Here is a 27,974-nt window from a genome sequence, read left to right on the forward strand (position 1 = left end):
TAGAATCATTTCTTTTAATATCAATGCAAAATAGGGTACAGGTTTTTACAAGCAGTTGACCAAGAACCTTTTGTTTCAAAAATGATTCCTTTCCATTTTGGAAACCAATTCCTCTCCAAATTGGAAGCTAAAATAGCAACCAACACCCACAAATTATTGGGATCGTACAAAACATGACCTTCTTTTGTTCCATTTAGCACATCTACAACTGATTAAACTTGCCAAATGACTTTTCCAAATCATAGTCTTTTAGTAAAAAAAAAAAAAAAAAAAAAAAAAAAAAAAAAAAAAAAAAACCATCAATATGAAATCACAACATTTTCATTTATTGGCCAGAAGACCAAGCAAGAAACCATTCTGCCTGCCACTACCTCCTAGCCCACCCCACTCACAACCAGCCATTTCTTTCTTTGGATTGATGGTATTTAGCTGTACTTAGGCCTCCTGGGTTGCCATTCTGATTTCCCTGGGGCAGTCAGTGGAGGTCACTGCTACAGTCCAGTTGCCAAAATGGTCCCCCTTTTCCTTCACTGCCCAGCCAGCCACACACTGTTTGGGAAGTGAGCCACAAAGAATATAATGGACCATCTGAAAAGTCAAACACATGTTCTGGGACCGACATCTTGGGGTCTGCCTGCTGAGCACAGATGGGAAAGAAAATGAGGAATTCCAGAGGCATTCAGTTTTCTTTCCGAGTCACCAGAAAGCGCCCAAACTGTGAAAGTACAGAAGAGAGAAAGGTGGAAAGTGGGTTTAGCATACCCTCCCCTTCAGGGAAGAAGAAAGCAAACAGGGCACAATACAACTCCCAGTGTGCCTTAGAGAACTGACTCTTTTGGGGTTTATTTGTAACTACAAGAAACCTCAGAGCAGGGCAGTTCAGAAACTAGAGAATAAATTAATTCATTGAAGAGTTCAGTAATTTAAATAAGCACATTATTAAAATTCTCATCAATTCTAAGAGCTGAGTGTGCCTCATTACTGCACTTGGTTCCAACAGTCAAGAAATAACCAAATTAAATGAAGAGAATACCAATATTTCCTGTTTGGCCCAGAAAAAAGAAATCTATTTCAATAGCCCTTCTACCTCACTGGCTCATCCCATTCCCCAACCAAAATCAGATAAGAGGAAACTCAATATGCTCTTATAATATTGGACAGGGAAACCCAGTTTTTCTCGAATTTAATCTGTTCCAAAATACTTCTGTCCAAAATGTGTTGGTGCAACAGGATGGACCTCTGTGGTTAAAATTGTGATGTCTGGGAACTCCTGGATGATCGATGTGGCACCTTGAGAAAAGGAACAAGGACAAAGGAAAACTAATATTATACCAAGACTGGATGGGTTGATTGGTTTGAGGGGGCAGAGTAATGGGTTAGCAGAAAAAGGAGAATAGCAATGTTACAGAAAGCGTGAGCCCTAACAATCGCTCACTGGCTGCATCAGTCTGGGAAAGCCGTTTTGTAACCACTCCCCAAGCCTCAGTATCCACATCTGTAAAATGGACTTAATACTTACCTCAATGACAGTATTTCCATGCTTGGAATCAAATGAAGCCTAAAGTCATCAGAACCATCTCATAGTTACCTACTTCTTCCTAAGAGGGAACTGACTTTCCAAGGTCATTATACCTCCTTTGAGAGGGGAGGTCTCCTCCACCATATGCCCGGAAGCCTGCCAGGCATCAGCAGCAAGCCCTCCCCTCCACCCAACAACTAATACCAACTGCCCTTACCTCTCCCTTTCTATGGAACTTCAAATGAATGGCTCCCAAGCCTCAAATTAACTAATGCTAACTCCTGTTGCTCACATTTACAGAGCACTCTGCACTTTGTCCTGGATTAATGTGTTCCCTACTACTGCCCCCCCCCCCACGCCTCATCATCATGCCTCTAGAGTTGAGCTAAGGCACGTTCTGGTAGGTCCTACACCAAGCTAGAAGCTTCTAGTTCAGGCCCAACCATGGACTGGCAGCCCTTTCCCTAGGGCTTCATCTCCAGGCTACCCAAAGTCTGCTGTGGTTATCTCACTCAATGTCTCACAAAGAGCACCCACAGAGGCAGAGGGGCAATGGAGGGAATGGCCATGCTGACAAAAACATGGACATCCTGACAGTTCCAAGATCAGTTTGCACAGAGTTTTCCCCCCAACCCTCTGAGGCAGGCACTGGAAAGTGGGATGCTCCCTAATGGACACTCAGAGAGACTACCAAGCAGCAGACCCAGGATAGAACCCTGATATTTCTGATTCCATGTCCAGAGGCCTTTCTACAACACTCAGCTGAATCACAGGTTGCTACAGCAGAATCTGGCTCTACATTCCCAAGTGCTATTTCCTCTAGTGACTGAGCAACATAGTTATTTTCAACACACTCACTGGGGACAGACTTAACAAGGAAGCAGATAAAGCCAGGACTTTCCATAAGAGAAGCTAAGCAGATGCACATTTCCCCACAAGTCAGCACTTACCGTGAGGAGTAGAAAAGAGACTGAGGACGATGATGACACTGGGTTGGACACCATGTTCTATAAGGACTTTTACAGCCTCAATGACAGTATTTCCAGTGCCTGAAATAAAGTGAAACCCAAGGCCATTAAAATTCTTTTATGAGCACCTAATTCTTTTAAGGAATCTCAGCAGCTTTCTAATGGAATTCATAGACAAAACTATGCTGAAAGGGACCTGTTCAGTAGCGATGGGTTCTCATGCCCTATGTGTGCCTTCAGAAGCCCACTGGCCCGTGCTGAGTGATGCGAATCCCAGGAGCAGTGTGAAGACCAGAAAACTAGGGATCACAAAGATGAGCGACAAAGAGAAATCTGTGAGAAACCCACAGCTGCTTTCACTGGACTGGAGAACAGACATAGCATGCCGCTCTCTGTGTTCTTATCCACATCCTTATCCCTTGCCTTGATGTATCATTTAAAGACATTCGCACTGCTCCTGCCTGGAGGGTGAGCTGAGCCCTCCCTCAAATTTCCCAAGCTTCTCTCCCATCTTTCACTCCCTCCTTTCTTTCCTCTCTTTCTTTTTCCGGCCAAACACTCACTCAGAATCGGATACATCAGCAGGACTTTCCTCCGGTAAATATCGGGGGGGAACTTGGCATAATAGACTTTGGCTCTTTGGGTTTCCTCATCACTCTGGATCAGAATCTTTCCAATTCGGATTGAGCGACAGCAGTCCCGCAAACCCTGCTCCATGGCCTCCCCTAGGAGCAGAGAGGAGGAAGAACAAGGTGAGAGGTAAAGCACCACCCTCCCCGAGGCTGTTGGTACAAATACAGACGCGGCACCATCCAGAAGATGTGGGTGCTTCCTCTGCCGGTGTCTGAAGAGACTCCCAATGCCTGGCCTAGAGCAGGAGCTCCAATAAGCTAAGATCAGCATTCTAGAATGTTCCAAAATGGAACCCTTTGGTTATTATAAGTGTTTCTTATTAAAGCTAGCTGTGCTGCAACTTACTAGAAAAAAAAGGTGCTTCTAAAGAAAAAGAAAGAAGCAAAATGTTGGAATGCAAGGCACCCAAGTTCACTCCCTTCACTGACAGCTTGTGTGGGGAACTGGCCAGGACACTAACCTCCTGATGCCTCAGTTGCTTAGCTTGAAGAGAAAATGAAGGTGATAAACTTTGTCCTCACTTGGGGGGGGGGGGGAGAGTCATGACGTTTGAATATACTATAAAAGGAGGATTGATTTTTAGAGTTCTAATGTCTGGTGTTAGTGCACTTCCAAGGTTAGTGAGGCAGAAAAAGCCCTGTCCTCCTCTTGGCTTGTGATCTGCTGTCATATTCCTAACATTTTTTCTTCCCATTATTTTAAATAAGATGCTTAAATTCCTCAAGATTTGGCACTTCATCTATGTGACAATGTCCTTTTCATTCAGGCTAAGAATGAAAGATTCTTGGGAAGGAAATGGACGTTAAAAATCAAAGATGATTGGCTCTTAGAAGACGATGTCATCAAGATTGTGTGACTTGGTGCAGCAATGAATTAACACAGTGCCCAATAGGCTCTGCCAGCCCACTCTGAAGGAGCAGCCACTGATGACCTTCATTTTAGCCAGGGAGCCCGAAGTCATAAAATGAAGTAATCAAATTTCAAGGAGGCAAGAAACAAACTACAGAATGCTTATCTACAACCTAGCCCCTGCCCAAAGTTCTTCATGGTAGGTCCAGAATGTTTGCTGAATGAATAACTTCACATCTGAAGAGCCCTCCTCGAATATCTCACCAACTCAAAAAAGGTTGAACAAAATGACCTGAAGAACGGTCTACACATAGGCGCCATTTCCACTTATCAAGACTAGGCTTATCCATGGGGCAGCTATTTAGAGCCAAGGTGAGGGCTGAGTGGTAAATTTTCAGTGAGTAATGACACCTCAGAAATCAGCAATCACCACAAATCAGGACTTGGTTTATTGTTTTCTTGATTGCCTAGAATTAAGAAAATGGTAATAATGCGAATTTAACTTAAACGAGTGTGTGTGTGTGTGTGTGTGTGTGTGTGTGTGTGTGTGTGTGTGTGTGACCTAGTTGTCAAACATTTACAAGCATACCCCTGTATTGCTCTATAAATGTTGCTTGAGCTCAGAAGAAAGTTAGTAGAAGGTTCGGGGAATGAACATCAGCAGACCAGAGGCCTGGGAACTGCAGACCAACAACACTAACACCAATGCCAACAACACCAACAATAACACCTGGCATTTATGTCCCTAAGATGTGGAAAGTGTTTTCTGTCCATTATCTCCTGCTTAGAACACCTATTTTTGTGAAAACTGCTCAGATGTCCTCTAGCCCTTTCCTTGTTAATAAAAACCATGGGGGGAATTTCCCCAAATCCATGAGCTCTCAGGGTTTCTCCCCAGCGTCCAGCCTGCTGAGAGAGAAGAGCAAGATCATTGCTCTGTGTGCTAACCACATGCACAGGGCTTCATGGCCAGCTCTGGGGGGAGCACGTCCATTCAAATACATCGCCAAGCCCGGCAAGGGGCGATACAGTTATTGCCAAGAAGTACTTTTGCCTACACAGTCACTCACACTAAATCATTCAATGCTGAAAAAGACCCAACAAGTTAGCCACTATGGCCGTTGTCTACAATAAAACAAAGGGGCTCTGCTTTCCCTAGGCTGGTGCTGAGTTCTCCACCATCTCCCTCCATCACCATCTCCACGCCACCACAGCCCTCACCCAGCATCCTCCCATCCTCCCCTGCTCCTTTTTTAATGCAACCTTGCACATGCAGACAGGCCCCTGGGGAAGAGACTGCCTCTAAAATTAGCCAAGCTCGGCAGCACACCGGCCCAGACTGCAGAGGCACCAGGAGAAAAGGAGAGAAAGGCAGCAGAGAGAAAGCAGCAGGTCAGATAGGTGGCAATTACAGCAGACAAACGGGACCCCTGGGGGTCAGGGAGCCAAACCACAGACAGACTTACCGCTTCTCATGATGCTGACCCCACAGTTCCCCTTCTCAAATTTCACTCCTTCATACTTATATCCTGTCACAGAAAAAAGGGGAAGGGGGGGGAAGAGAATGTTATCTTTCACTGTTGAAGCAGATACTTCTTTGGTTTAGGGCAAAAGATGAGCACCCGCCCTCTCCAAACACAATCCTAGCACATGAGCATCGCCCTCTGCCCAAAGAAGGTGTTCAATCAACATCTGTTTTCGATAATAAGGGACAACTGAGAGAAGGACACACAAGGCCACAATGAAACCCTCTTTTCCATCCTGGGATCTCCAGAGGCTTTACAGGAGGCCCTCGCTGGCCTGGGCCAGGATCTGGACTGTGGGATGTCTCCAGCACACCTAGAGGTCATGACTGGCCAGGAACCCATCTATGCCCCACAAAGGCAGCATCTGCCCTGGAGTAGTTCAAGTACTAAAGGCTGCTTATTGTTACACTTTTATATGAAGCAATGAAAATAACAGAGCTCTTTAGAGGAATGCCTTCAGCCCTCCACAAGAAATCTCAGGGAGTTCAACAAAAAAGGGAGGAAGAACTGAGTTCAAATCCCACCTCTTGCTGTGTGAGCAAGTCACAACTTCTGAGAGCCTCAGTTTTCTCAATCATAAATGGGAATAATAATACTCACAATTCTGACTTCCTAAGGCCTGCATTAAGGCTCAAATCATGAGCTTTGCCAACTTTAAAGCACTGCAGAAAGGTCTGTTATCAACATTAGAATGTGAATAACAACAACAAAATTCGGTTCTGCACATATATATTGTACCTAGGATGTACTATAACATATTTTATATGTATGGTGATGCCTGCCGTCTAGGGGAGGGGGTGGAGGCAAGGAGGGGAAAATTCGGAACAGAAGGGAGTACAAGGGATAATGTTGTAAACAATTACCTATGCATATGTACTGTCAAAAAATGTTATAATTATAAAATTAATAAAAAAATTAATGTAAAATATATATATATATATATTAGAATGTGAGGTGAAAGCCCATTTTCTCCCAAAGTGAATTAAGTGGAAAACCACTTAATTCCTGAATTTAAAAAAATTTAGTTTTTAATGCCCTGAAAAAAGCAACAGACCGGGCCATCCTACACTATCACTGGCATCTTAGAAGGCCCAATTTCTGGTTTCCTCCCCCCTCCCTTGAAGTGAATGACGGCAGCAGGCTCACTTAGACAGCTCCCTTTGGTGCCCCGAACATAAACCCAGCGACTCCATCCAAAAGAGGATAGGCCAACTCAATCACTGATCTCCCCTCGTGGCCCTCACGGCCTTGGACAGTCGAGGTTGCTGTTAGTACTAAGAGTTGGCACTGTGAAAGCACTTAAAGAGTCACAAAGTATTGTCACAACAGCCTGTGAATGCCCACTTCACTAGACTGATAGGAGACCAGCATTCTAAGAGGGTCTGCCATGGCAGACATCCCCCATACATACCAAGCTGCCTCTCCAAGCAGAATGCTTTATCGGGTCATAAAGCATCCCATGCACAGATCTCATTTATATCATCACAGCCCTGCCACGCAGTGACCACAACTCTGACAAGACAAGGAAACCAAGGCTCACAAAGAATAAGTGACAAACTTGGCTCCCACCAGGAATATCAAACCCCAATAGAAACTGGGCCACTTAGCCATATGGAAGGATCCCTGCGCTGCACAAAGACTTAGAGAACCCCAAATGAACATTACCTGTGTTCTACTGGATCTTTATTTTACTCACTATTTCCACATTACATTTAACCTCCTTCAGCCACACTCAGGAATGTAGTAGCAAGAGTATTCCAAGCCTCCTCCCTAGGCTTTGGAACCAATAGCAACCCCAGCATGGAAAGCTCCGATCACCAGGCCAGTGCCCAATGCTGCCCCCACACCCATCTCCAAGATCAACAATCAGAATAATGAGTAGCATTTATGCAGGCTCTGAAGGTGTACAGAGCACTTTAATCATCTGAGGGATCTCTGGGGGCTCAATGCCTACCCTTTACAAGGTAAGCCAGGGGAAGTAACACCCCGAACCGCCTAGAGCCCCAAGCTGCTAAACTCTATTTTCAGAAATGAATGCCCAAGGCATCTTTTCAGCTCTCAACCGCCATTGTTTTGTCTAATTATCATTCTTCTACCTAAGGCATGTGATAGAATGCTGAGCCAGGCTGTCCCATTTACCAACCGGTAGCTTCCCCACCAAGGTGCACAGGCCATCAGGGAGGCAACACCTGCCTAGCGAAGGCTATTTATTAACCTTTAACTTGGATCGACAAGCAAACCATTAAGAAAAAGTCATGGCGCTAAATGTCTCACAGAGTTCATTAAGACTCTAAAAAGACCAGCTCCAGAGAGACGCCTCATTGTGCACACTGATTTCTTTCCGGCTGCTTCCTTTCCTGGGCCCCCCAGCTTGCCACACTATTGTTTCCCCCACAAACTTTCCAAGAGCTTGCTAAGTGTTGTCCTGCTTACCTGTTGGAGTGGTCACGGTACACTCCTTATATGGCAGCTGATTCAATCCCTCTTCTACAACCAGTCTGATCTATACAGCAAAAGGAAGAATTATGGAAGATTTAGTGAATTAGCACCTACTACATCCCAGCCTTGAGTGTCCTAGTCTCACGGACTGAATGCCATGCAGCAAGTCAGCACTATCTATAGGACACAAGAGCGTTTGCAAAGGATTCAGGAGAAAGAGGGCCTTCCTCAGAGAGCACTGATCTACGCCCATCCTAAAAGCACAGAACATTAGAGATGCAAAAAACCTCAGAGCTCAGTTCAGCCTAGCCTATCACCCTCTTCCCCCACCCCCATTTTACTGAGAAGAAGCTAACTTGCCCATGCTGATACAGAGGCAAGATTTAAACCCAGGTCCTCTGGCCCCAAATCTGGTGGTACACTGCTGCCTTTGATGAAGCGATCTTTATGGCAGCTATGATATTTCAAACAATCTGTCTCTCTCCTCTCCACTCCTTTTCTTTCTCTTTTCTCTTTGTCTCTTCTTTTTTTCTTCCTCTCTCCCCTTTTTACTTGGGTAGGGGAAAAAAAGTTCATGTAAACAAAGGATCAAGGCAATTTTACCCCAACAGGCTTCCCAGTGACTACTCCAGGAGATGTGGAAGAAAATCCACAAAGGGGATCAGCTGCTACCCAAAGGGACCTTCTGGCAAGAAAAACCAGACAGAGTCTGCACCGCTCATTTTCTGCAATCAATATGACATTACTGATTGAAAAAGAAAAAACAGAGACAGACCTGGGCTTGGGCTCCATTATCCTAACCCAACGAAGGATCAATGCTAAGTGGTGCAGAGCCCTTTTGTCAGCCCCAGGCAATAGGCAGAAGTCCCAGAACCCCAGGACCTCTGTATGTCACATAGCCTCCAGCCACCACTTTCAATGAAAATGTCTATTTCATAAGAGCAAATTATAAGGAAAAGCCAAGATTCTTTTCTTTGAAGAGCCCAGGGTTCCCTGCTGTTCTACCTGGAGAAAAAGGTGCTTCCCAAGTCCATCCTTTCACTCAGCACTGCCTGTCCCCCACCTCAGCCAGGAATAAACAAATTGCAGAGGATCCTAGTCAGATGGGAGCCAAGGGTCTAAGATGTGACTGGATCTTCTTTTCATTTAGGGAACATTTGGTTTCTCCTCCATCCTTAACAGCGTCCTGTACCCAGTCCCTCTAGGTGGTACAAGGTATAAAAAGGAAGGTAGTTGAGCCGATTTCTGTCAGCGCAGAGAAACTACTGACATTAACTGCAATAATGGGGCTTGGTATGGCCCTGTGAGCCCAAACAATTTTTACCTTTAACTCTGGGGTGATCAAGACCTCATTTCACACATGAGGAAACTGAGGCCCACAGAGCAGCTTGTCAAGGGTCCCACAATAAATGGCAGTCAAGATTTCAAGCCAGGTCCTCCAACACCAAAGGCAGAAAAGTCAGCTGTGCTCTTTTAGCCTCGAGGAAAACTCAAGTAGAATAACTAACACCTTAAGACAGGATGATTATTTAAACAAAATTAGTTTTCTCCTCCATTATTTGGCTAAAGCTAAGAGGCTAAAATCCAGTGAGTTTCTGCTGTTCTTACTCCAACACCAGCATCCTTGTCCTGGCATCCAAGAAGCATCTTTGGCAGAAGGCCCTGGCTGTGTGCCCTGCCCCCACCTCCTCATGCACCTAACAAATGCTTGCTGACGGAGTCTAGCAATGAACAACACACTTGTTTTTCTCAATCCAACAGAAGTCCAAAACTTTAAATCTGGCCACAGGAAGGCAAAAGGCTGTTGCCTAACAAACACTCCTGCACACAAGATTAGAGTTATTAGGCCGGGTTAGGATTTGTAGGCAAAACCATTGAAGAGAAACAAGTTCCTGTTGGAAGGATGGTACTAGGAAAGCATTTCAACCTATTATTCAATGTATCCCTGAGAAAACTAGATGAGAGAGCACTGGTCCTGCAGTCAGGGGGACCTGAGTTCAAATCTGGCCTCAGACACTCACTAGGTGTGTGACCCTGGCCAAGTCACTAAACCCCAAGTGCCTCCCCAAAACATAACAGACAAGAGAAGCTGCAGACAGAAATAAAGCCCTTTCTTGCCAACGATCAAACCCCTCCCTTTCTCCTTTCAACAAAAGTCTTAGTCCTTGGGCCCTAGCTAGTTCATTTCTTGGGTACCCTTGATCCTCCTTTGAGTTCCTATGTACATGGTACTCACAGTCGGCCCAGCCCCAAGAAGTCAAACTGAGAGGAGGGGATTGGAAGGGAGGGTAAAGCACACCTACCAGAGAGACAGTAGGTTCTCAATGCTAAAGAAAATAAGTTCACATGAAGGACTTTAAGATGAAAGGGGGTAAAAGTCAAATTTTATTCCAACCATAAAAGCTCACCAGGATAGCAACTGCCTGGCAATTCCTCCCTTTTACCCTTGGGTAGCACTTAGCAAGAATCACAGTTAAGAAAATGGAAGCAGGCCCCCGCCACCTACCAAACGGTCTGCAGAAAACATGAAGTCCCCTCGACTGGCTGTCCTAAAAGAGAATAGAACAATTTTAGTCTGAATGACAACTTTAGGGCAAAATATTAATTTATACATATAGTAACAACATTGATTGCAACATCTGTTCTGTCTCTCCTCCTCCTCTCTCATACACACACACACACACACACACACACACACACACACACACACACACACACATCTAAAATCTCTTATGTGCAATGTGCAGATGTTTACCAGAAACCAGAGAAACCATTTTTATTGAATAAATGGCACCGAAAAATGCTTGTCCAGCATGCCCAAAGCAATCAGGAATTTGAGTCCCCATATCTTAGTAGAAAAGGCTCTCTAAGATCAAAGGGCATCATTAAATCTATGAAGTACACAAAGTGCCTAAGAAAACTATCCAAATAAAACCAGAATTTTCCCCCTAGGCTCCTCCCTCCATTCTTACTCTTTCCTAAAAGCTTGTACTAAGAAATAAATCAAGCTCTCCTTTCGCCTATACCTTTCAAGAGCCTTTAGCTCCAAAGCTAAGTTCTCTTTCTCAAGCTAATGAGAGCCCCTTATGACTTTCTTCAAAACCAAGCCCTCCATTTCATAAGACATTTTGTTCTTTCTCTGCTTTTCTCTCCATATGCATCCATCCTTTCTGACCCTACAGTGCCTACTCACAATGAATCTGAGATTTGTGCTCCCACTGTTTAAACCAGAGTTCCAGCTTGGGGCACTGCCCAACCTCAAATGAAAGGCCGTGTTATTGCTATGAGCCTAAACTTGCTCTCATTATCTATGGCCAGAGCCCCCACCTCTCCACCAAACTGGCTTCTGTCATAGAAACAACCATGCTGTGACTGACACTTGGAATAGATTTACATTCTGTGCAACCATCCTATCTGTAGGAGTCCCAAATCACACAGGCCAAGGTACCCAAAAGGACATATGTCAAGCACACATTACTCCGGCACACCAGGTATCTGCAGCCAGCTATAGAAACCACCTTCACTTCTTCTCACTGGGAGAAACTTGTTATAACATTGAACAAGCAAGAATGCAAAGGGCTACTCTAAAGACGGTCAAACAAATTTGGCCCCAGGATGCTTTGGAGCTCAAAACATATTGATGGACCTCAGAAATGCTGGACCAAGAGAAGGGAAGGGCAGTATCATTCACTTCCAAGGGAAAGTCAATTATATTCAGAATCAAATGAGAGGAATTACAGAACCTGTTAAAATCTCAGAAACCAAATTGGGACACTAATACATTGCTGGTGGAGTTGCGAAAGAATCCAGCCATTCTGGAGAGCAATCTGGAATTATGCCCCAAAAGTTATCAAACTGTGCATACCCTTTGACCCAGCAGCGCTACTACTGGGATTATATCCCAAAGAAATACTAAAGAGCGGAAAGAGTCATATATGTGCCAAAATGTTTGTGGCAGCTCTTTTTGTAGTAGCTAGAAACTGGAAGGTGAATGGATGTCCATCAGTTGGAGAATGGTTGGGTAAATTGTGGTATATGAAGGTTATGGAATATTATTGCTCTGTAAGAAACGACCAGCAGGAGGAATACAGAGAGGCCTGGAGAGACTTACATCCACTGATGCTGAGTGAAATGAGCAGAACCAGAAGATCACTGTACACTTCAACAACAATACTGTATGAGGATGTATTCTGATGGAAGTGGAAATCTTCAACATAAAGAAGATCCAACTCACTTCCAGTTGATCAATGATGGACAGAGGTAGCTACACCCAGAGAAGAAACACTGGGAAGTGAATGTAAATTGTTAGCACTAATATCTGTCTGCCCAGGTTGCATGTACCTTCGGATTCTAATGTTTATTGTGCAACAAGAAAGTGATATTCACACACATGTATTGTATCTAGGTTATATTGTAACACATGTAAAATGTATGGGATTGCCTGTCATCGGGGGGAGGGAATAGAGGGAGGGGGGGTAATTTGGAAAAATGAATACAAGGGATAATATTATAAAAATATATATATATATATATATATATATATATATATATATATATATATATATATATATATATATATATATATAATAAAAAAAAAATTAAAAAAAAAAAAATCTCAGAAACCATCTCCTCTTAACCACACAACCTGAACAAGAATCCCCTCTATAAGATACCTGACAAGTGTCATGTATTAAGCCTATATCTGATTTAAAAAACAAAACAAAAGAGAATGTGTTGTAATAGGTACTTTTAAAAAATATATAACTCCTGTCTTTTTTTTTTCCTCCATCAAAGTCTTCTTCTGATGCCTCATAATAGTGTACAGATGAGTCTGGATTCTCAGTCAAAATCTCAGTCAGTGGAAATGCTCAGGCTGGATAGAAAGAGGCTGCTCGTCACCAAGGGGAGCCTTTGCCTGAGGGTAGGGGGAAAGCATCTGCATCGGGAAGGATGTCCACAACACAACTACTGAAGAAATAATTTCTTATTTCATATCATTTGAGGAAGACAGCATGAGCACCAACATCTCTCACTAATTTCCTAATCACATTGAACAGAACTATTTAAGTAAGTTGTCTACAATATCAACTATGATAGAACAATCAACTTCTAAGAATACAGGAAATATATTCCTACTCAAACTCCAGTGTCTTCCCCTAGGGGGCTCAGCTCACATGCACACACACATGTACCCCGGAATCCGGGCCTCCGGCAAGTACCGACTTTCAACAGCCACACTAAACCTCGCTGCCTTTCATTTCTATAATCTAACTCTACAACATCCCTGTGAAAAAAAAAGGAAAAGGGCAGTGAAATACAAACTGAAGGTGAGTCCCCTTGCTTTATGTGCTGGGCCTGGACTAGCTTTTAGGGAAGACTTCTAACAGAGCCCTGACTAGACCAATGCAGTCTTCCAAAAATGATTTTTATCATTTTCTCAAAGAAACACAGAATGTACAAACAGCAACTATATCTCTTGATCCATCTATTTAAATATTTCTCTCTCCTCTAATTCAATGTTCCCCCATTCTGCTGAGTGACCAAAAACTCACAAATCTTTTGTTTTGCAATTGAAAATTAAATGCAAGGCCTTTTTCTCTTTGCTTTACCAGGAGGTAGCAGCTTCATTGAGCTTGTGAGGAACGAACCCTTTTTTTCCAATCTTCCAAATAAAAACAACCCAACCACCCTACACACACACACACACACACACACACACACACACACACACACGCACACACACACACACACACACGCACACACATGCACACACCCCATTCTGGGAGCAGAATGCACATAGCTCAGGAAAATCTTACTGTCTTTCTGTTCCCGACAGAGCCTCCAAGAAGGCATATTTGCACTGTAGCAAGTAGGCATTACTTCAAATAATCACTAGTAATTCAAGTAATTACTAGCCTATTCCCTGCTGCTCTCCAGACTTCAAATCTATGCTCTTCACTTTCAATCAATTTAGAAATTAACATATAGCTAGGATACAAGGTGATTACAGTTTTTAAAACCACAGTAATGACCAATGTGCATTAAAATCCATACCACTGCCGTTCCTGATGCAAACTCCATAAACACAAGGGTCAATCAACAAGTATTTATCGCACATCTGCCGATGGCCTCTTGGTGGGGACCTTGACTTCTCAGGAGGCTGGGTCAGCCGATCTGGCTTGGCCAGATCCTCCTGAACCTGAGAGACCACAGGACAGACCTGGAGATTCAGGTGCCACAGGCAGCCTCTGTCATTTCAGAAGCAAGTGCAGAGAGGTTAATCACCAGAAGATAGGCCCAATGGGTAAGGGAGTCTTTGGCCACAGCGATGCATGAAACCATTGACAAAGGCATGAAGAGCCTGCTCTGTGTCGCCCATGCAGATGAAATCACGGAGCTTTTGAAATCCAGAGGCAGCTGCAGTAGGGCGGCCTACTTCAAACGGTCCTCACTAGCCTATCCCCTGCTGCTTTCCAGATCAGCTCCGTTTCAGTTTAAATCAATTTCGGAATTCAAATATAGATAGAAGACAATAAGTTGATTACATTTTTTTAAATCCACAGTCACCTTCAGTAACTACATTTACATTCATAGCAGTGTTGCTAAGACTGACATTCTGTTAAGCCAAGGAGAGACACATATTTGTCTGACTGATCAATCAACAAATGTTTACCTTCTACTTGCCCGGTTCTGAGCTTGGCTGGGGTATGGATCTTCTATTAATGGGGACGCTTTTATGAAAACTAACCCTAGGCCTCATTAGCCATAGAACCTTGGAGGAAAAGCTTAACTCGATTCCTTTTTGCCTTGGAACCACTAAACTGCATTTCTCCTACTGGGAATAAAGCTTTGAAAAGACATTTTAATCATCTTCTATTTGAAAGGCAATCCAGAGAACATCCAGTGCAAAGCAAGATACACACCCAGAATGCTCAAAACCATTTCAATATTGCCTAATATTTAAACAGACAAGAACATCCAGACACTCATAATTCATAGCATGGAAATCAAATTAAACTTTAAGCCGACTGCCCTTTCAATTGTACATCCTGATTGATGAAGGCACAGCAGCCACAGTGAAAATACTCCATTTGCCTCTAATTCCCGGAGTCCCACATGCAGGCACAAGTAGAACGGCAGCCATTTGGCGACGCGGGCACATCGCATTTCTTTGGCTATTCCCGAGTCCCAGCGCTAAGCCGATGTCAGGTTTGGGGCTCCCTGAGTTGGCAAATTGGCCTCTCCCCCTTCTCAAAAAGGAACCCTGATTGAACATTCAAAACTCTGAAGAGAGCTGTTAAGATTCTTATAGCCTTAGGTTTACTATAAAATAGATGCACATTATAAAGAATCCAGAGAGCTAAAATGCAGGAGGATTACTAAGATCTTGAAATACCAAAGCAAATAATACCAGCCTTTCTAAAGCATTTACTCAAGCCTCATATAGTAGATTTTTATTAGACTCAATATTTTAATTGGATTTTTTTAATGCATTGGCATCTCTAAGTTTTGTTCTTGAAACTGTTCCTCTCATCACCAAAAATGATATGAAATGACTTTGTAGATATGAGTATCATATTTCTTGCCTTCTTGATGGGTGAAGTAAGGGGTAGAGGGGGAGAATTTGGAACTGCAAATAAAATTTTTAAATTGAAAATAACATGGAAAAGTTGAGAAAAACTTTTTTAGAGAACAGACCAATTTTCTCTGCTTAGTTACAACTGACCAGGACCTACTTTAGGGTCCCAATCTTAAGGACTCCCAGGGGGCCCTCTATTGGTTTGGAAGGTGAAAGAAAACTACAATAGCCAAAAATTATTGATGCTCAGAGTGTGCACAGAAAATCCCATTTAGCAAAACAATGGTCCGTTTCTGCTCCCATGTGGACTCATGTCTCCAGAGATAACACGCTTGAGTATAAGGATTTGCATATGAAATGAGGGCTCTGAGCCCTTCATTACTAATCCAGAAAAGGGACAAGAGAATTATTGGAGTCCACTGTTTCAGGGAGAGTTCCCTACTCTGTAAAATGAGGCAGATCTAGACGATCCCAAAGGTACCTCTGGGTTCTAGTTTGGGCGCCCACTGACCCATTACCTAATTGACAAGCCTCACTTTACAAAATACAACAGGACTGAAGAACATTTTCCAAAAAGAGCCTAGAACAACTCAGTCTGAATGAACTCTTGAGGCCAGCGAGTCCAAATTCCATTTCTGACTAAATTTTAGAACATGTTATTAAAGGAATAGAGGATAGATAATAAGGAGAGGAAGCAGTTCTCCCTCGATCCACAATGATAGCAAAGCACAGCTTGGCTTCATCAAAGACTGGTTATGACAAACTAACCTCCGATCCTTCTCTGACAGGGTCACTAAACTGACAGATGATCCTTAGGTTTTAGCAAAGCATATGGTAAATTATCTCATGTGATTTTTATGGAAAAGATGGAGAAATGTGGATGAGAAAAGAATCAAATTAGGTATATTCAGAGTTGGTCAGGCTTAAAGAATAGTTATTAATGATCCCAAGTCCTCATAGCAGGAGGTCTCCAGCGGAGTACCTCAGGAATCACTGGCTTGGATAAAGGCAGAGGTGACAACTTAAATATGTGCTGATTAACACAAAGTTGGACACCCTGTATGGTACAGTCACAAGGCCAAAAAGAATCTGACAAACTTGAGAATCAAATTAGCTGAATTTTAATAGGGATAAAAGTAGACTCTAACACTTGGGGAATCCAAAGAAAAATCAGCTTCCCAATTCTAAGACAGGAAAGGCCCAATTAGACAGCAGGCTATTTAAAATAGATCTAGATGTTTCAGTAGACTACAAGTCCAATAACAGTTGGCTGTGTCATAGAGCAGCCAACAAAGGCAAAAGGATCTTAGATTAGGTTAAAGTAGTACTTATTAAGTACCTACTATATACCAGGCAACTGTGCTAGGATCTGGAGGCACACAGACAAGGAATAAAACAATTCCTATCAAAAAGGAGCTTACTTTATAATCGGGGAGACAATAAGGACATATGCAAGTATGTACAGAATAAATATAAATATAAATAAATACAAATATAAATTTAATTACAAGACCACTTGGAAGAGAGGGCACTAGAAGCTGAAAATCACATAAAAGGCTTCCTGCAGAAGGTGGGGCTTGAGCTACACTTTAAAATGGTAGAGCAAAAAAGCCTGCAGTCAAGATATCTAAGTTCAAATCCTGCCACAAACATTTACTAGCTGTGTGATCCTGGGCAAGTCACTTTACCTCTCTGCCTCAGTTTTTCCATCTATAAAATGAAGACAATAATGGCACCTACATCACAGGGTTGCTGAGGACTAAATGAGATAACGTATGTAAAAATATTTTGCAAAATTTTAAAATACCCTTGAAATGCTAGCTAGCATCATAATCATCATTATTTTATAGGAAGGGGGAGAAAAAGGGAAAGAGCATTTATTAATTTACTATGTGCCAAGCACTGTGCTAAAAACTGGCCTCCAATTGCAGTGCTTTCACCACCATTCCCCTTGATCCCTTACTAATAAACAGAAATCAAGTACCATCTCACACCCTAGGATTTGGAAGAAGCTAAGAACATAACCAAGGTGGATTTGCTAAACTAGAATGGAAGGGAAGCGATTATGATGTAAACAAAGAAAATAGCATCAAAAAGCATTTTAAAAGAAGGAGGCACAGAGGACTAAGAAAGGCAGAGCCCTAGAAGGCTCAGGAGAGAAGCTGAGATGTTCTTGTTACAATTCCAAGGTAGATTCCAAGGGCTCAGACCTCCTCTAGATATAGCAGTTGATTTAACAGGCATTTATTAAGCAAAACCATGGTCCCTGGCCCCAAAGAGTTTGTCTAAAGAAAGAAGCAGATGGCCAGAAGAACCTGAGCCTAGGAGATGAAAGATAAGTTCCCCAAGACCCCTACTACCTCAAAGTTTATAGGGTTAGGGTCTACATCTCTTTCTGCTTCTCCTTAGAAGTTAAAAGAAATCTGCTGAGGGGGAGATGGTCCTCTGCTGGGATTGTTCCTTCGACCAGTATCCACAGAGCTGTCTATTGTGATCACCACATTGTGCTGGGGACCACATTCCCTACCTTCAAGGATGTAACAAACCAGGAAAAAAGCCGTAGCTAGAAGGGACCTCAGAAGCTAGCAGCTATTCCAACACCCTCAATTTACAGTAATGGAAACTAGGGCCAAGGGCTGGGGAGCTTAACTTGCAGGACTGGAACCCAGCTCCCCAGAAGACTCCATCACTAATGTCCCACAAAAGGCAGTAAAATCAAGAGACACTTGTGGAGCAGAATTTCCCATTAGTCTTCACAAGGCCAAACTTTTAAACGCAGTCTTGAGTGATCTGAGAAGTGGGGGAGGAAGGAAGAGGCTGGCTGCGGCAGGCCCTATGGGAACATCCTAATGATCTTGTTCTACCTAGGGACATGACTGGCACACGTGGTAAATGCAAGCAGTGCAACCAAGGCATGTTCTGTGCCAGGGCCAAATGAAGCATTAGTGATTCCTCTCAGGTGTAAGCTGATCATATCTAAGCAATGAAGAGGACATATTTAAGCTATAGTAAGCAAAAATGTTCCTTTGTGGAAATTGATTAAAGACTGATGAAATCAAGGCCTGAAGAGAGTAAATTAAATCAAACTGATTTCAATCAAGTCTGCCCAGGCAATATCTATACTATACTGTATTTCCAAAACCTGTAGGACATCAAAGAGATACCAGTGATAGTATAAGCTGGGCAAGCATCCTTCCAAGGTCCAACTCACTCAGTCAAGGGACTGGGCTTCAGATTCTGAATGATGGACACCAGACAGGGGGAGAATTTGGTGACTTGGGACTTGGCTGAAGGACTGCACCCAAAGAGTCATTATCAGTAGCTTAATGTTAACCTGAAAGGTCTCTAACAGAATGTTCCAAGAATCTTTGCTTGGCCCTGGACTGTTTAACAAAGGACCAAGCATTTTCTCAATGACTTGGATCAAGGATTGGGAGCATCCTGATCAAGTTCATAGATGACACAGAGCTGGGAGTGAAGAAAAGCTCCCACAGAGCATGCCGAAGTCAGGACTCTTAACAGCCTTGGGCCCTGATCCAAATCAGACAGCATTACATTTAACCCCATTAAATTTCAAGTCTTCTCCCATTTGAATTTTTTTAATTAATTTTTATTTCCAAGAAGATCCATCTTCTTCATACCCGTTGAGAAAACGAAAAACAAAACTCCTGTTAAAACATTACATTTAAGTTGAAAACAACTCTTACCTTCTCTTCTTCCCTCCTTCATTTCTCAGATCACTCAAAGCTATGCTCAGAAATTTGACCTTGTAAAGTCTAATGGGAAAATTCAGAAAAGCCTGGAGAGACTCACATGAATTGATGCTGAGTGAAATAAGTAGAACCAAGAGAACACCTTACACAGCAACAACAAGCTTGAAAACATTCATGGGAGGGAAGGGAGACCATGATGATGTAGGGTGAGATCATATGATGTTAGCATCATCTGGAGGAACTAAGGATGTTTAAGCCAGGGAAGCACAAGAGAGTTGTCTTCAAGGATTTGAAGGCCAGGGCTAGCATGTGAAAGAGGGATTATATTTGTTCTGCTTGACCCCAAAGATCAGAATAATGGGCAGAAGATACGAAGAAGTTAATTTTGGTTTGACGTGAAGAAAATGCCCTCACTCCCAAAGTTGTCCAAAAGTGGAGGGTTGCCTTAGGAGGCAGTGGATTCTCCCTCTCAGAGAGCAAAGGGGCAGATGATTACTGAAACACATGCCACTGTTCTTGTCTCTTTCCAAAAGATGACAACAATTGAGTTGAAGAGGGAAGATGGGAGCTACAACATAAAGGCAGAAAACTCCTATTCTGCCTCCTTCTACCACTGAAGAGCCTCCTCCCATGGATTTCCATGTCTAGCATGGGGAGGAAATGCCTTGCTGGCATGGCTGTGATGAGGGGAGTCTTAGTAAATTGCAAAGCTCTAGCTAATAATTGCTCCAATTTATAATCATTACCTCCGGTGCAAGGTTGTTGGAACAATCAAATGAGATAACGGATGTTAAGCACTCTGTACCCTGGGAAAAAAAAACCCAGCATAGACAAGTAAGCTGTTATTGTTGTGGCAAGTCATGGGGCAGGAAAAAAGGCGCAGCCTCACAAACAACGCTCTAAAGCAGACATTTTCCCAAAGCAACAGGTTAAAGAAAGGTTTATCAGAAAGGCCTTCCTCCTGGCACTGAAAAATAGGTTGTCTTATTTAAATCAAAGGAATGTTTCATTTCTATTTCAAGTTGAATCACAACCAAAAAAGCAAGTGGTCTCCAGCTTCCTGTCCCAGCTAAGGAGAAACTCACTTCAGGTCAAGCCCTGTTGGTTTCAAGGGCCATTGTAGCCTGTTTGTTCATAAATATTTATGGGGTTCCTCCTTCCCTCACCACCCTCATAAAAGAGCCCCAGTGGATTTAAGCAAACCTAATCAGAAATGAATGTTGGACAAAAATAACTGTTACTACCTGTCAAGTCCTCAAGATCACAGATTAGTAAGCTAACACTAATTCTTTACTTGCACTTCCTAGCATGGCTGGGCTTGGTATAAACATTCGCAATTAGGTAAAGGGTAAGGAACAAAATGTTTTGCCCAAAATATCTCCTCAGAGAACTCTTCCATAAGCAGTGGCAAGCTTTAATGGAAAGAGGACCTCCAAGGATCAAAGTGGCAGTCCCAGCTTGGCTACTGCCAGATCACTTGACCTCTGGGAATTTTAATTTCTCATCTGCAAAATGATCATGATGAGAAATAGTTGCCCTTTATAACTTCCAAACAGTCGAGGAAAGTGTCTTATAAACTTTAAGGAGCTAAAGTGACATCATCCTAAGCCTAAAAATCTATCAGAAGTTCATGTAAAAAGTACACAAAACCAAAAATGATGGCTATGTTCAAATAAAGTAAAGCACACATCTGAACTATTTCATTTTTGTGAGGGGAAGGCATAAGAGTAAAGGAACAAGGTAATTAAAGGGAACACAAAAGGACCCCCAAATAGACTCACAAAAATATTCTAAGCCAGAGACCGTAGAAGACATCTAGCTCAAGACCCACATGGTACAGATGAGGAGAACAAAACTCCAAAAGATCCCTAGGGTCTCCGGATCAATCAATTAACATTCATTAAACACCATTATCATGTGCCAGGCATAGGACTAAGCACAGGAGAGGCAAAAAGAGGCAAAAACCAGTCCCTGCTCTCAAGAAGTTTACAATCAAATGGAGGAGACAACAAACAAATATATATAGGATAAATGAGAAATAATGAATAGAAGAAAGGCACTGGAATTAAGAGGGCTTGGAAAGCTAGGGAGGTGAGTAGTCAGAGAGGAACCGGAAGGTGTTTCAGGCTTGGAGGAGAGCCAGAAAGAATGCTTAGGGCCAAGAAATGGAGTGTTTTATTTGAAGAACAGCCAGGAGGCTAAGTCACTGGAGCAAAAGGTACTAGTCAGGGTGTAATTAGTAACATTAGACACTAGTGAACCCTAAAACCATTAATAGATCTGTATCTCAAAGAGATGGGGTAGAAAAGAGAGGAAAGGAACTATATGTACAAAAATATTTCTAGCAGCTCTTTTTGTGGTAGCAAAGAATTGGAAATTGAGGGGATATCCATCAATTGGGGAATGGCTGAAGAAATTGTGGTATATGATTGTGATGGAGTACTGTTATACTATAAGAAATGATAAGCAGCCAAATAATCAGAGAAATACAAATTAAGACAACTCTGAGATAGCACTACACACCTCTCAGATTGGCTAGGATGACAGAGAAAGATAATGCACAATGTTGGAGGGGATGTGGGAAAACTGAGACACTGATGCATTGTTGGTGGAACTGTGAATACATCCAGCCATTCTGGAGAGCAATTTGGAAATGTGATCAAAAAGTTATCAAACTGTACATATCCTTTGATCCAGCAGCATAACTATTGGGTTTGTATCTCAAAGAGATCTTAAAGAAGGGAAAGAGACCTGTATGTGGAAGAATGTTTGTGGCAGCCCTCTTTGTGGTGGCCAGAAACTGGAAACTGAGTGGATGCCCATCAATTGGAGAATGGTTGGGTAAATTGTGGTATATGAATATTATGGAATATTATTGCTCTGTAAGAAATGACCAGCAGGAGGAATACAGAAAGGCCTGGAGAGACTTACAGGAACTGATGCTGAGTAAAATGAGCAGAACCTGAAGATCGTTGTATACTTCAACAACAATACTATATGATGCTCAATTCTTCAACAATGAGATGAACCAAATCAGTTCCAATAGAGCAGTAATGAACTGAACCAGCTACACCCAGCAAAAGAACTCTGGGAGATGATTATGAACATAGAATTCCCAATTCTTCTAATTTTGTCCGCCTACATTTTGGATTTCCTTCACAGGCTAACTGTACACTATCTCAAAGTCCGATTCTTTTTGTACGACAAAACAACTGTTTGGACATGTATACGTATATTGTATTTAATTTATACTCTAACATATTTAACATGTATTGGTCAATCTGCCATCTGGGGGGGGGGGGAGGGAAGGAGGGGAAAAATTAGAAAAAAAGGTTTGGCAATTGTCAATGCTGTAAAATTACCCATGCATCTATCTGGTAAATAAAAACTATTAATATAAATTTTAAAAAGAGAAAGAAATGACCAGCAGGAGGATTTCAGAGAGGCCTAGAGAGACTTACATGAACTGATGCTGAGTGAAATGAGCAGAACCAGGAGATCATTATATACTTCAACAACAATACTCTAAAAGAAGATCAATTCTGGTGGACATGGCCCTCTTCATCAATGACATGAACCAAATCGGTTCCATTTGTTCAACAATGAAGAGAACCAGCCATACACAGCAAAAGAATTCTGGGAAATGAATATGAACCACAAGGTAGCATTTCCATTCCCTCTGTTTTTGTCCGCTTGCATTTTTGATTTCCTTCTCAGGTTATTTTTAACTTATATCTAAATCCGATTTTTCTTGTGCAGCAAAATAACTGTATGGACATGTATACATATATTGTATTTAACATATACTTTAACATATTTAACATGTATGGGTCTGCCTGCCATCTGGGGGAGGGGGTGGGGGAAAGGAGGGGAAAAATTGAAAAAGAGGGTTTTGCAACTGTCACTGCTGAGGGATTACCTGTTAGGATTACCAGGTGAGAACTCATGTTGTCTGGACAGTGACAAGGTGAGAACTCAGGTTGTCTGGACAGTGACAAGGTGAGAATTCAGGTTGACTTGACAGTTCTCTGGCTCAGACCTTTGGTCCGGGCCTTTAAAGGGAGTTTACACCTTAGGAATTCTAGGAGGAGCAAGCTCATTGGTTGAAGTAATGTTTCCCAGAAGCCCTTGCGTTATCCCACGCCCATTCTCTGGGAGGATAAAAGAAGGGCAGCATTGGGTCTGAGAGAATCGACTCTGGGATAAAGTCTTGACGCCAGGCAGGCTGAAAGGAGACCAGTCTGATTTGAGAAAGGACAAGAGTTGGAGGAGATTCAGAGCTCCCAAGAAACTTGCGCACAGAGGAAAAGATTTTACAGATCTCCTCCCAGAGAAGGATTATAATTGAGCAGACGACCAGACCCTCACAATTCAAGAACATTACAAATTGGCGTCGACAACATGGGGCAAGGACTTTTGCTTATCCTGACAAGGACTTATTCTGAGCCCTTCAGAGGAGCTAGACCGGACCATCACAATTACCCATGCATATATCTGGTAAGTGAAAAGCTATAATAATAATAATAATAATAATTTTTTAAAAAGAAATGATGAGTAGGATGCTCTCAGAAAAACCAGGGAAGATTCATATGAATGGATTCAAAGTGAAGTGAGCAAAATCAAAAGAACATTGTATACAATAACAACAATATTGTAAAGATGAACAACTATGAATGACTTAGGTATTCTCAACAATACAAAGATCCAGGCTATTTCTAAAGTGCTTTGAATGAAAAATGCTATCTATCAGAGAAAGAACTGATGGAGTCTGAACACAGACCAATATATACTGTTTTTACTTTTTTTTTTTTTTTGGTTTATTTTTGGTCTGTTTTCTTTTGCAACATGGCTAATATGACTGCACATGTATTACCTATAGTAAATTGTTTGTCCTCTCAATGAGGGAGGAGAGAGAATTTGGAATTCAAAATTTGTTTTAAATGTTAAAAACATTTTACATGTAATTGAGAAAAAAATTTAATTAAAAAATTTAGTCCTGTCTACCTTGCTTATCACATATTACTGAATACTGCAGTTATGTTTGAGCATCCTAATAGACTGTAACTTTCTGAAAATTATGTCTCGTTGAAACTTCATATGCCCCCAAAGTCTAGCACAGTGATGCTCAGGTAACATATGTTGAATTGTACTGTTGTCCCTTTCCTCCCAAACTGCCCTTCATCAAGCTGGACCTCTGGAGTACTAGAATACAATAAGCAACGTGGAGCAAGTCTCCCAAAGTTGCTTTCAGAAGCTCTCTGGGAACAGCAATTGATGCTTTCATTTACTAGTTTGGTTTTATTTCCAGAGTCTCTCATATAGTAGGTGCTTAATAAGTGGGTGCTGATTTGACTGGCCTCTCCTCAGGAATCAGCCCCCTTGCAGCAGAAATCAAACCAAGTCACTGCCTTTGGACACAAAGGATTTTGGCTTCAAAACCTGCTTCTACTATTTTCTCCCAATTCAATGTTGGGCTGAGCCACTCACCAGTTCCTCAATTGTAAACTACAGTTTCCTAAACAGTAAACTAGATCAGGTGACCCTGAAGGTGTCTTGTTTTAATTCAAAATCAAGGGTTCTTTGATCTCCCTCATTCCAGAAAGACTCAGAGAGGATATACAGTGGCAAAGAGCCACCAAACCGAGTGCGCTCTCCCTTCCATTTCATTGACTTTCAAACACTCCAGGACCACTGAGCTTAGAGGGGCTGAGTGCTTCAACAGGCCTCCAGCCCTACTTAAGGGGAAGAACAAAGGAAGCCACCGCTACCTTAAAAATGTGCTTCACCTCCTGCTTCAGGAGAAAAGTGGGAGAGCTGAAAAATCGGAGTAAGGGCCTTTTATCAAACACACTGTAGGACCCTCAGCTACAAAGGTTATAAAGTATGCTCGAGGAAAGATTGCATTCTTCGCATGCACTCAGATTTTTCTCCAGGCCCCAAAGGAAAGCATACCTATAAGAACAAAGAACTAGAAATCAATGTTCCCTTACTTAGAAGCCACTTCATTGCCAACACCCCCCTATGTCTAGGCAGAAAGAACATTCACTCTGGATGGATGGAGCACTTTATGGGCTGAGACCCCTGGGAAGTAAATGGTACAAGTTGTACTCCTGGCCTTTTACAGATCGGGAAACTGAGGTTCAAAGGGATGAACTAACTTGCCCAGGGTCACATAACTAGTAAGTTTCAGAGCTGACTCAAACCAGGTTTCCCTCAATCCTTTCCATCCTTTCACAAAAGCATGCTTAAAGAGGATAGCTAATCAAAAAACGGGATCTAATAAAAACAATGACTCCCCTGAGTCTTAAGAGGAGAATGTTTCATTGGAATAAACCCTGTAGTCTGAGCAAAATTTACTCCATTCTTGTGGATCAAAGTGTAGTATTTTCACCTTTTTGTTGTTGTTATTGTTATTTGCTTATGTTTTTTTTTTCCTTTCTTGTGTTTGGGTTTTTTAAATCTGATTTTTCTTATGCAGCACAGTGAATATGAAAATATGTTTAGAGAAGAACTGCACATGTTTAATCTATATTAGATTGCTTGCCGTCGGGGGGGGGGGAGGGAGAAAATTTTGGAACACAACGTTTTGCAAAGATGAATGTTGAAAACTCTCTTTGAATGTATTTGGAAAAATAAAATACTATTAAAAAAAAAAAAGAACATGGCTAAAAGGCAGGGTGTGTACCACAAGGCAGCTGGAGTTAGAGGGCCTGGATGCCGATCACCTCTGACCCTTGCTACCTGGATGACCCTACATCCTTAGCATTATCTGGAAAAGAGAGGGTTGGACCTCCAGATAACTCTCAGGTTCCTTCTAACTTCAGATCCAGGATCCCATGAAAGGAAGAGTAGACTGAGGAAATGGTCTACTTTTAAGGAGCTCAAGCTGCTGTTTAATGCAAAATCAGTTTGTTTTTTTTAAAGCACATTTGCTGAATAGTTCTGCATTTTCAAACAGCAGAGTAAAGAATCAAAGCTAACCAAAAGGGCAATGAAAGGATACAAGATTGTCCAGGTACACTGCATGTTGTCACTGATGGCCTACACAAAAGAAGTGGTATAAGATATTATGGACATAGATATGTATTATGTATTTATGTGTATATACACACATACTGCATATGTATATACATACATACATCTATTTGGAGAGAGAGAGAGAGAGAGAGAGAGAGAGAGAGAGAGAGAGGTATTTCCCGCCATAGCCAGGAAAGGATCAGAAAACAAGGGCAGCCCATATAGTGAGAGCAAGAGGTCACAGATAGAAGGCTCCAGCAAGGGTTGCATTGAGTTAAAAGGGTGAGAGGAAGGAGGAAGGTCTCTAGCCAATTGGGTAGATTCGCTGGGGAAAATTTGAGAGAGAAGTTCCAGATCTGAACAGAAGGCAAGCTGACCCTAGCTCAGACATATCTACTCTAGAGCAGCTTTGGAAATTCATACTAGACTGAAACACATTCCAAAAATCCAAGGAGAAACCAAAAGAAGTTACTCTTTCTACCTCAGCAACGCCAGAAATCAAGTCAGGCTAGGTGACTTCCAGCAAAACCAGTGCCAGCACAAGACTCTCAGCTACGACCAGACTAATTTACATGGGTAGTCTGCATAGTTTTGTGTTCAGGGACGGGAATAGCAGAGGGGCTCCTCTGAGAAAGCCCAAGATGATCACAAAATTCCAGGATGGGATAGGGTCAGAAGGCCCCAGGATAGGGATGCTGACGGTTCTGAGGAGCAGCACTGGACCTCAACTAGTAAAGAGCACAGTGCTATGACAATCAGATCAGGATTACCCAAGCCCAGGAGCTCTAAGGTGCCTAACAATCTGTCATGAGATGCCAAAGAGGACCTTGAAGCTCAAGTACTCTGAACCCCAAATATTTTGAAGGTATAGGATAACCCCCAGAACCCAAGTACAAATAAGCCGGCCAGAGCCTGGCTTTGGCATAAAACCCCAATTCAGGAACTAATGTTGGAGGGATGAGTAAATTCAAAATAAAACAATACAAAACCCATTGTTAAAAACCCATCTTAAAAAATTATTGAAAATCTAGAGATCTCTCCCCCCCCCCAAAAAAAGGAGCATATAACTCCAAAACAATTACAAAGATTCACATAACAAAATGGATTTTCCATGTGGATCTATGAGACAGCCCAGACAAGATCATACAGCATGAGAAGACACGGATGGGATGAGACGTGTGCAGTGATGCAAAGAATACCCATATCGATAAGATCACAGATCCCTTGATGTATTTCGGTACACATCCTAATTTTTTTTCCTTCAAAGAGATCTCATCTTACAGATGAGGTCTATTTTGGGATGCATCTGAAAAAGTCCAAACTATGCTCTCAATTTTTCAAACAATTATAGAAGGTCTGCCTATTTTCAATTCTCCATGTCGACAGAGCCAAAGCAAATTTATACAGCTAATCCCTCACTAGCTCCCAAAGACCAGGGGATAGAAAAGGAAGGCTGACATGCTCCAATGACCTAAACACCAGCAGACAGGCCCATCATCCATATACATGATGGCACATCAAAATACCAGCAGTTTGTCAGCCCCAGAGGAGTAAAACAAACACTAGCATCTTATGAAACTAGTTTCATGAAACTAGTTCCTCAGCCCATATACCCTAAGGCTTAGGAGGTGCAGCCCACACCAGCAAAGGTAATCAGGACTCAGCTGTGACTTCAGTTCTCCAGGGTCCAAGCCACACCTTGCTGGTAAAGAGAAATGCAAATGTGTCGAG

The 27,974-nt window shown here is 42.3% G+C and overlaps 1 protein-coding gene across 2 annotated transcripts in view; it reads right to left on the reverse strand.

The window, feature by feature from the left end:
* Positions 1 to 27,974, reverse strand: part of UPRT (uracil phosphoribosyltransferase homolog) — a 121,858-nt gene continuing 93,884 nt past the window's right edge. For both annotated transcript variants that reach the window (XM_074277272.1, XM_074277271.1), the window contains 6 exons: positions 10,441 to 10,483; positions 7,929 to 7,998; positions 5,436 to 5,498; positions 3,051 to 3,212; positions 2,470 to 2,568; positions 1 to 1,290 (listed from right to left, as the gene is read on the reverse strand). In XM_074277272.1, coding sequence (XP_074133373.1) covers positions 1,184 to 1,290; positions 2,470 to 2,568; positions 3,051 to 3,212; positions 5,436 to 5,498; positions 7,929 to 7,998; positions 10,441 to 10,483 — 544 coding nt within the window. In that variant the 3' untranslated portion in view covers positions 1 to 1,183. The remainder of the gene's footprint in view (positions 1,291 to 2,469; positions 2,569 to 3,050; positions 3,213 to 5,435; positions 5,499 to 7,928; positions 7,999 to 10,440; positions 10,484 to 27,974) is intronic.

This window comes from Sminthopsis crassicaudata, chromosome X, assembly GCF_048593235.1.
Source record: "Sminthopsis crassicaudata isolate SCR6 chromosome X, ASM4859323v1, whole genome shotgun sequence".
NCBI classification, from domain to species: Eukaryota; Metazoa; Chordata; class Mammalia; order Dasyuromorphia; family Dasyuridae; genus Sminthopsis; species Sminthopsis crassicaudata.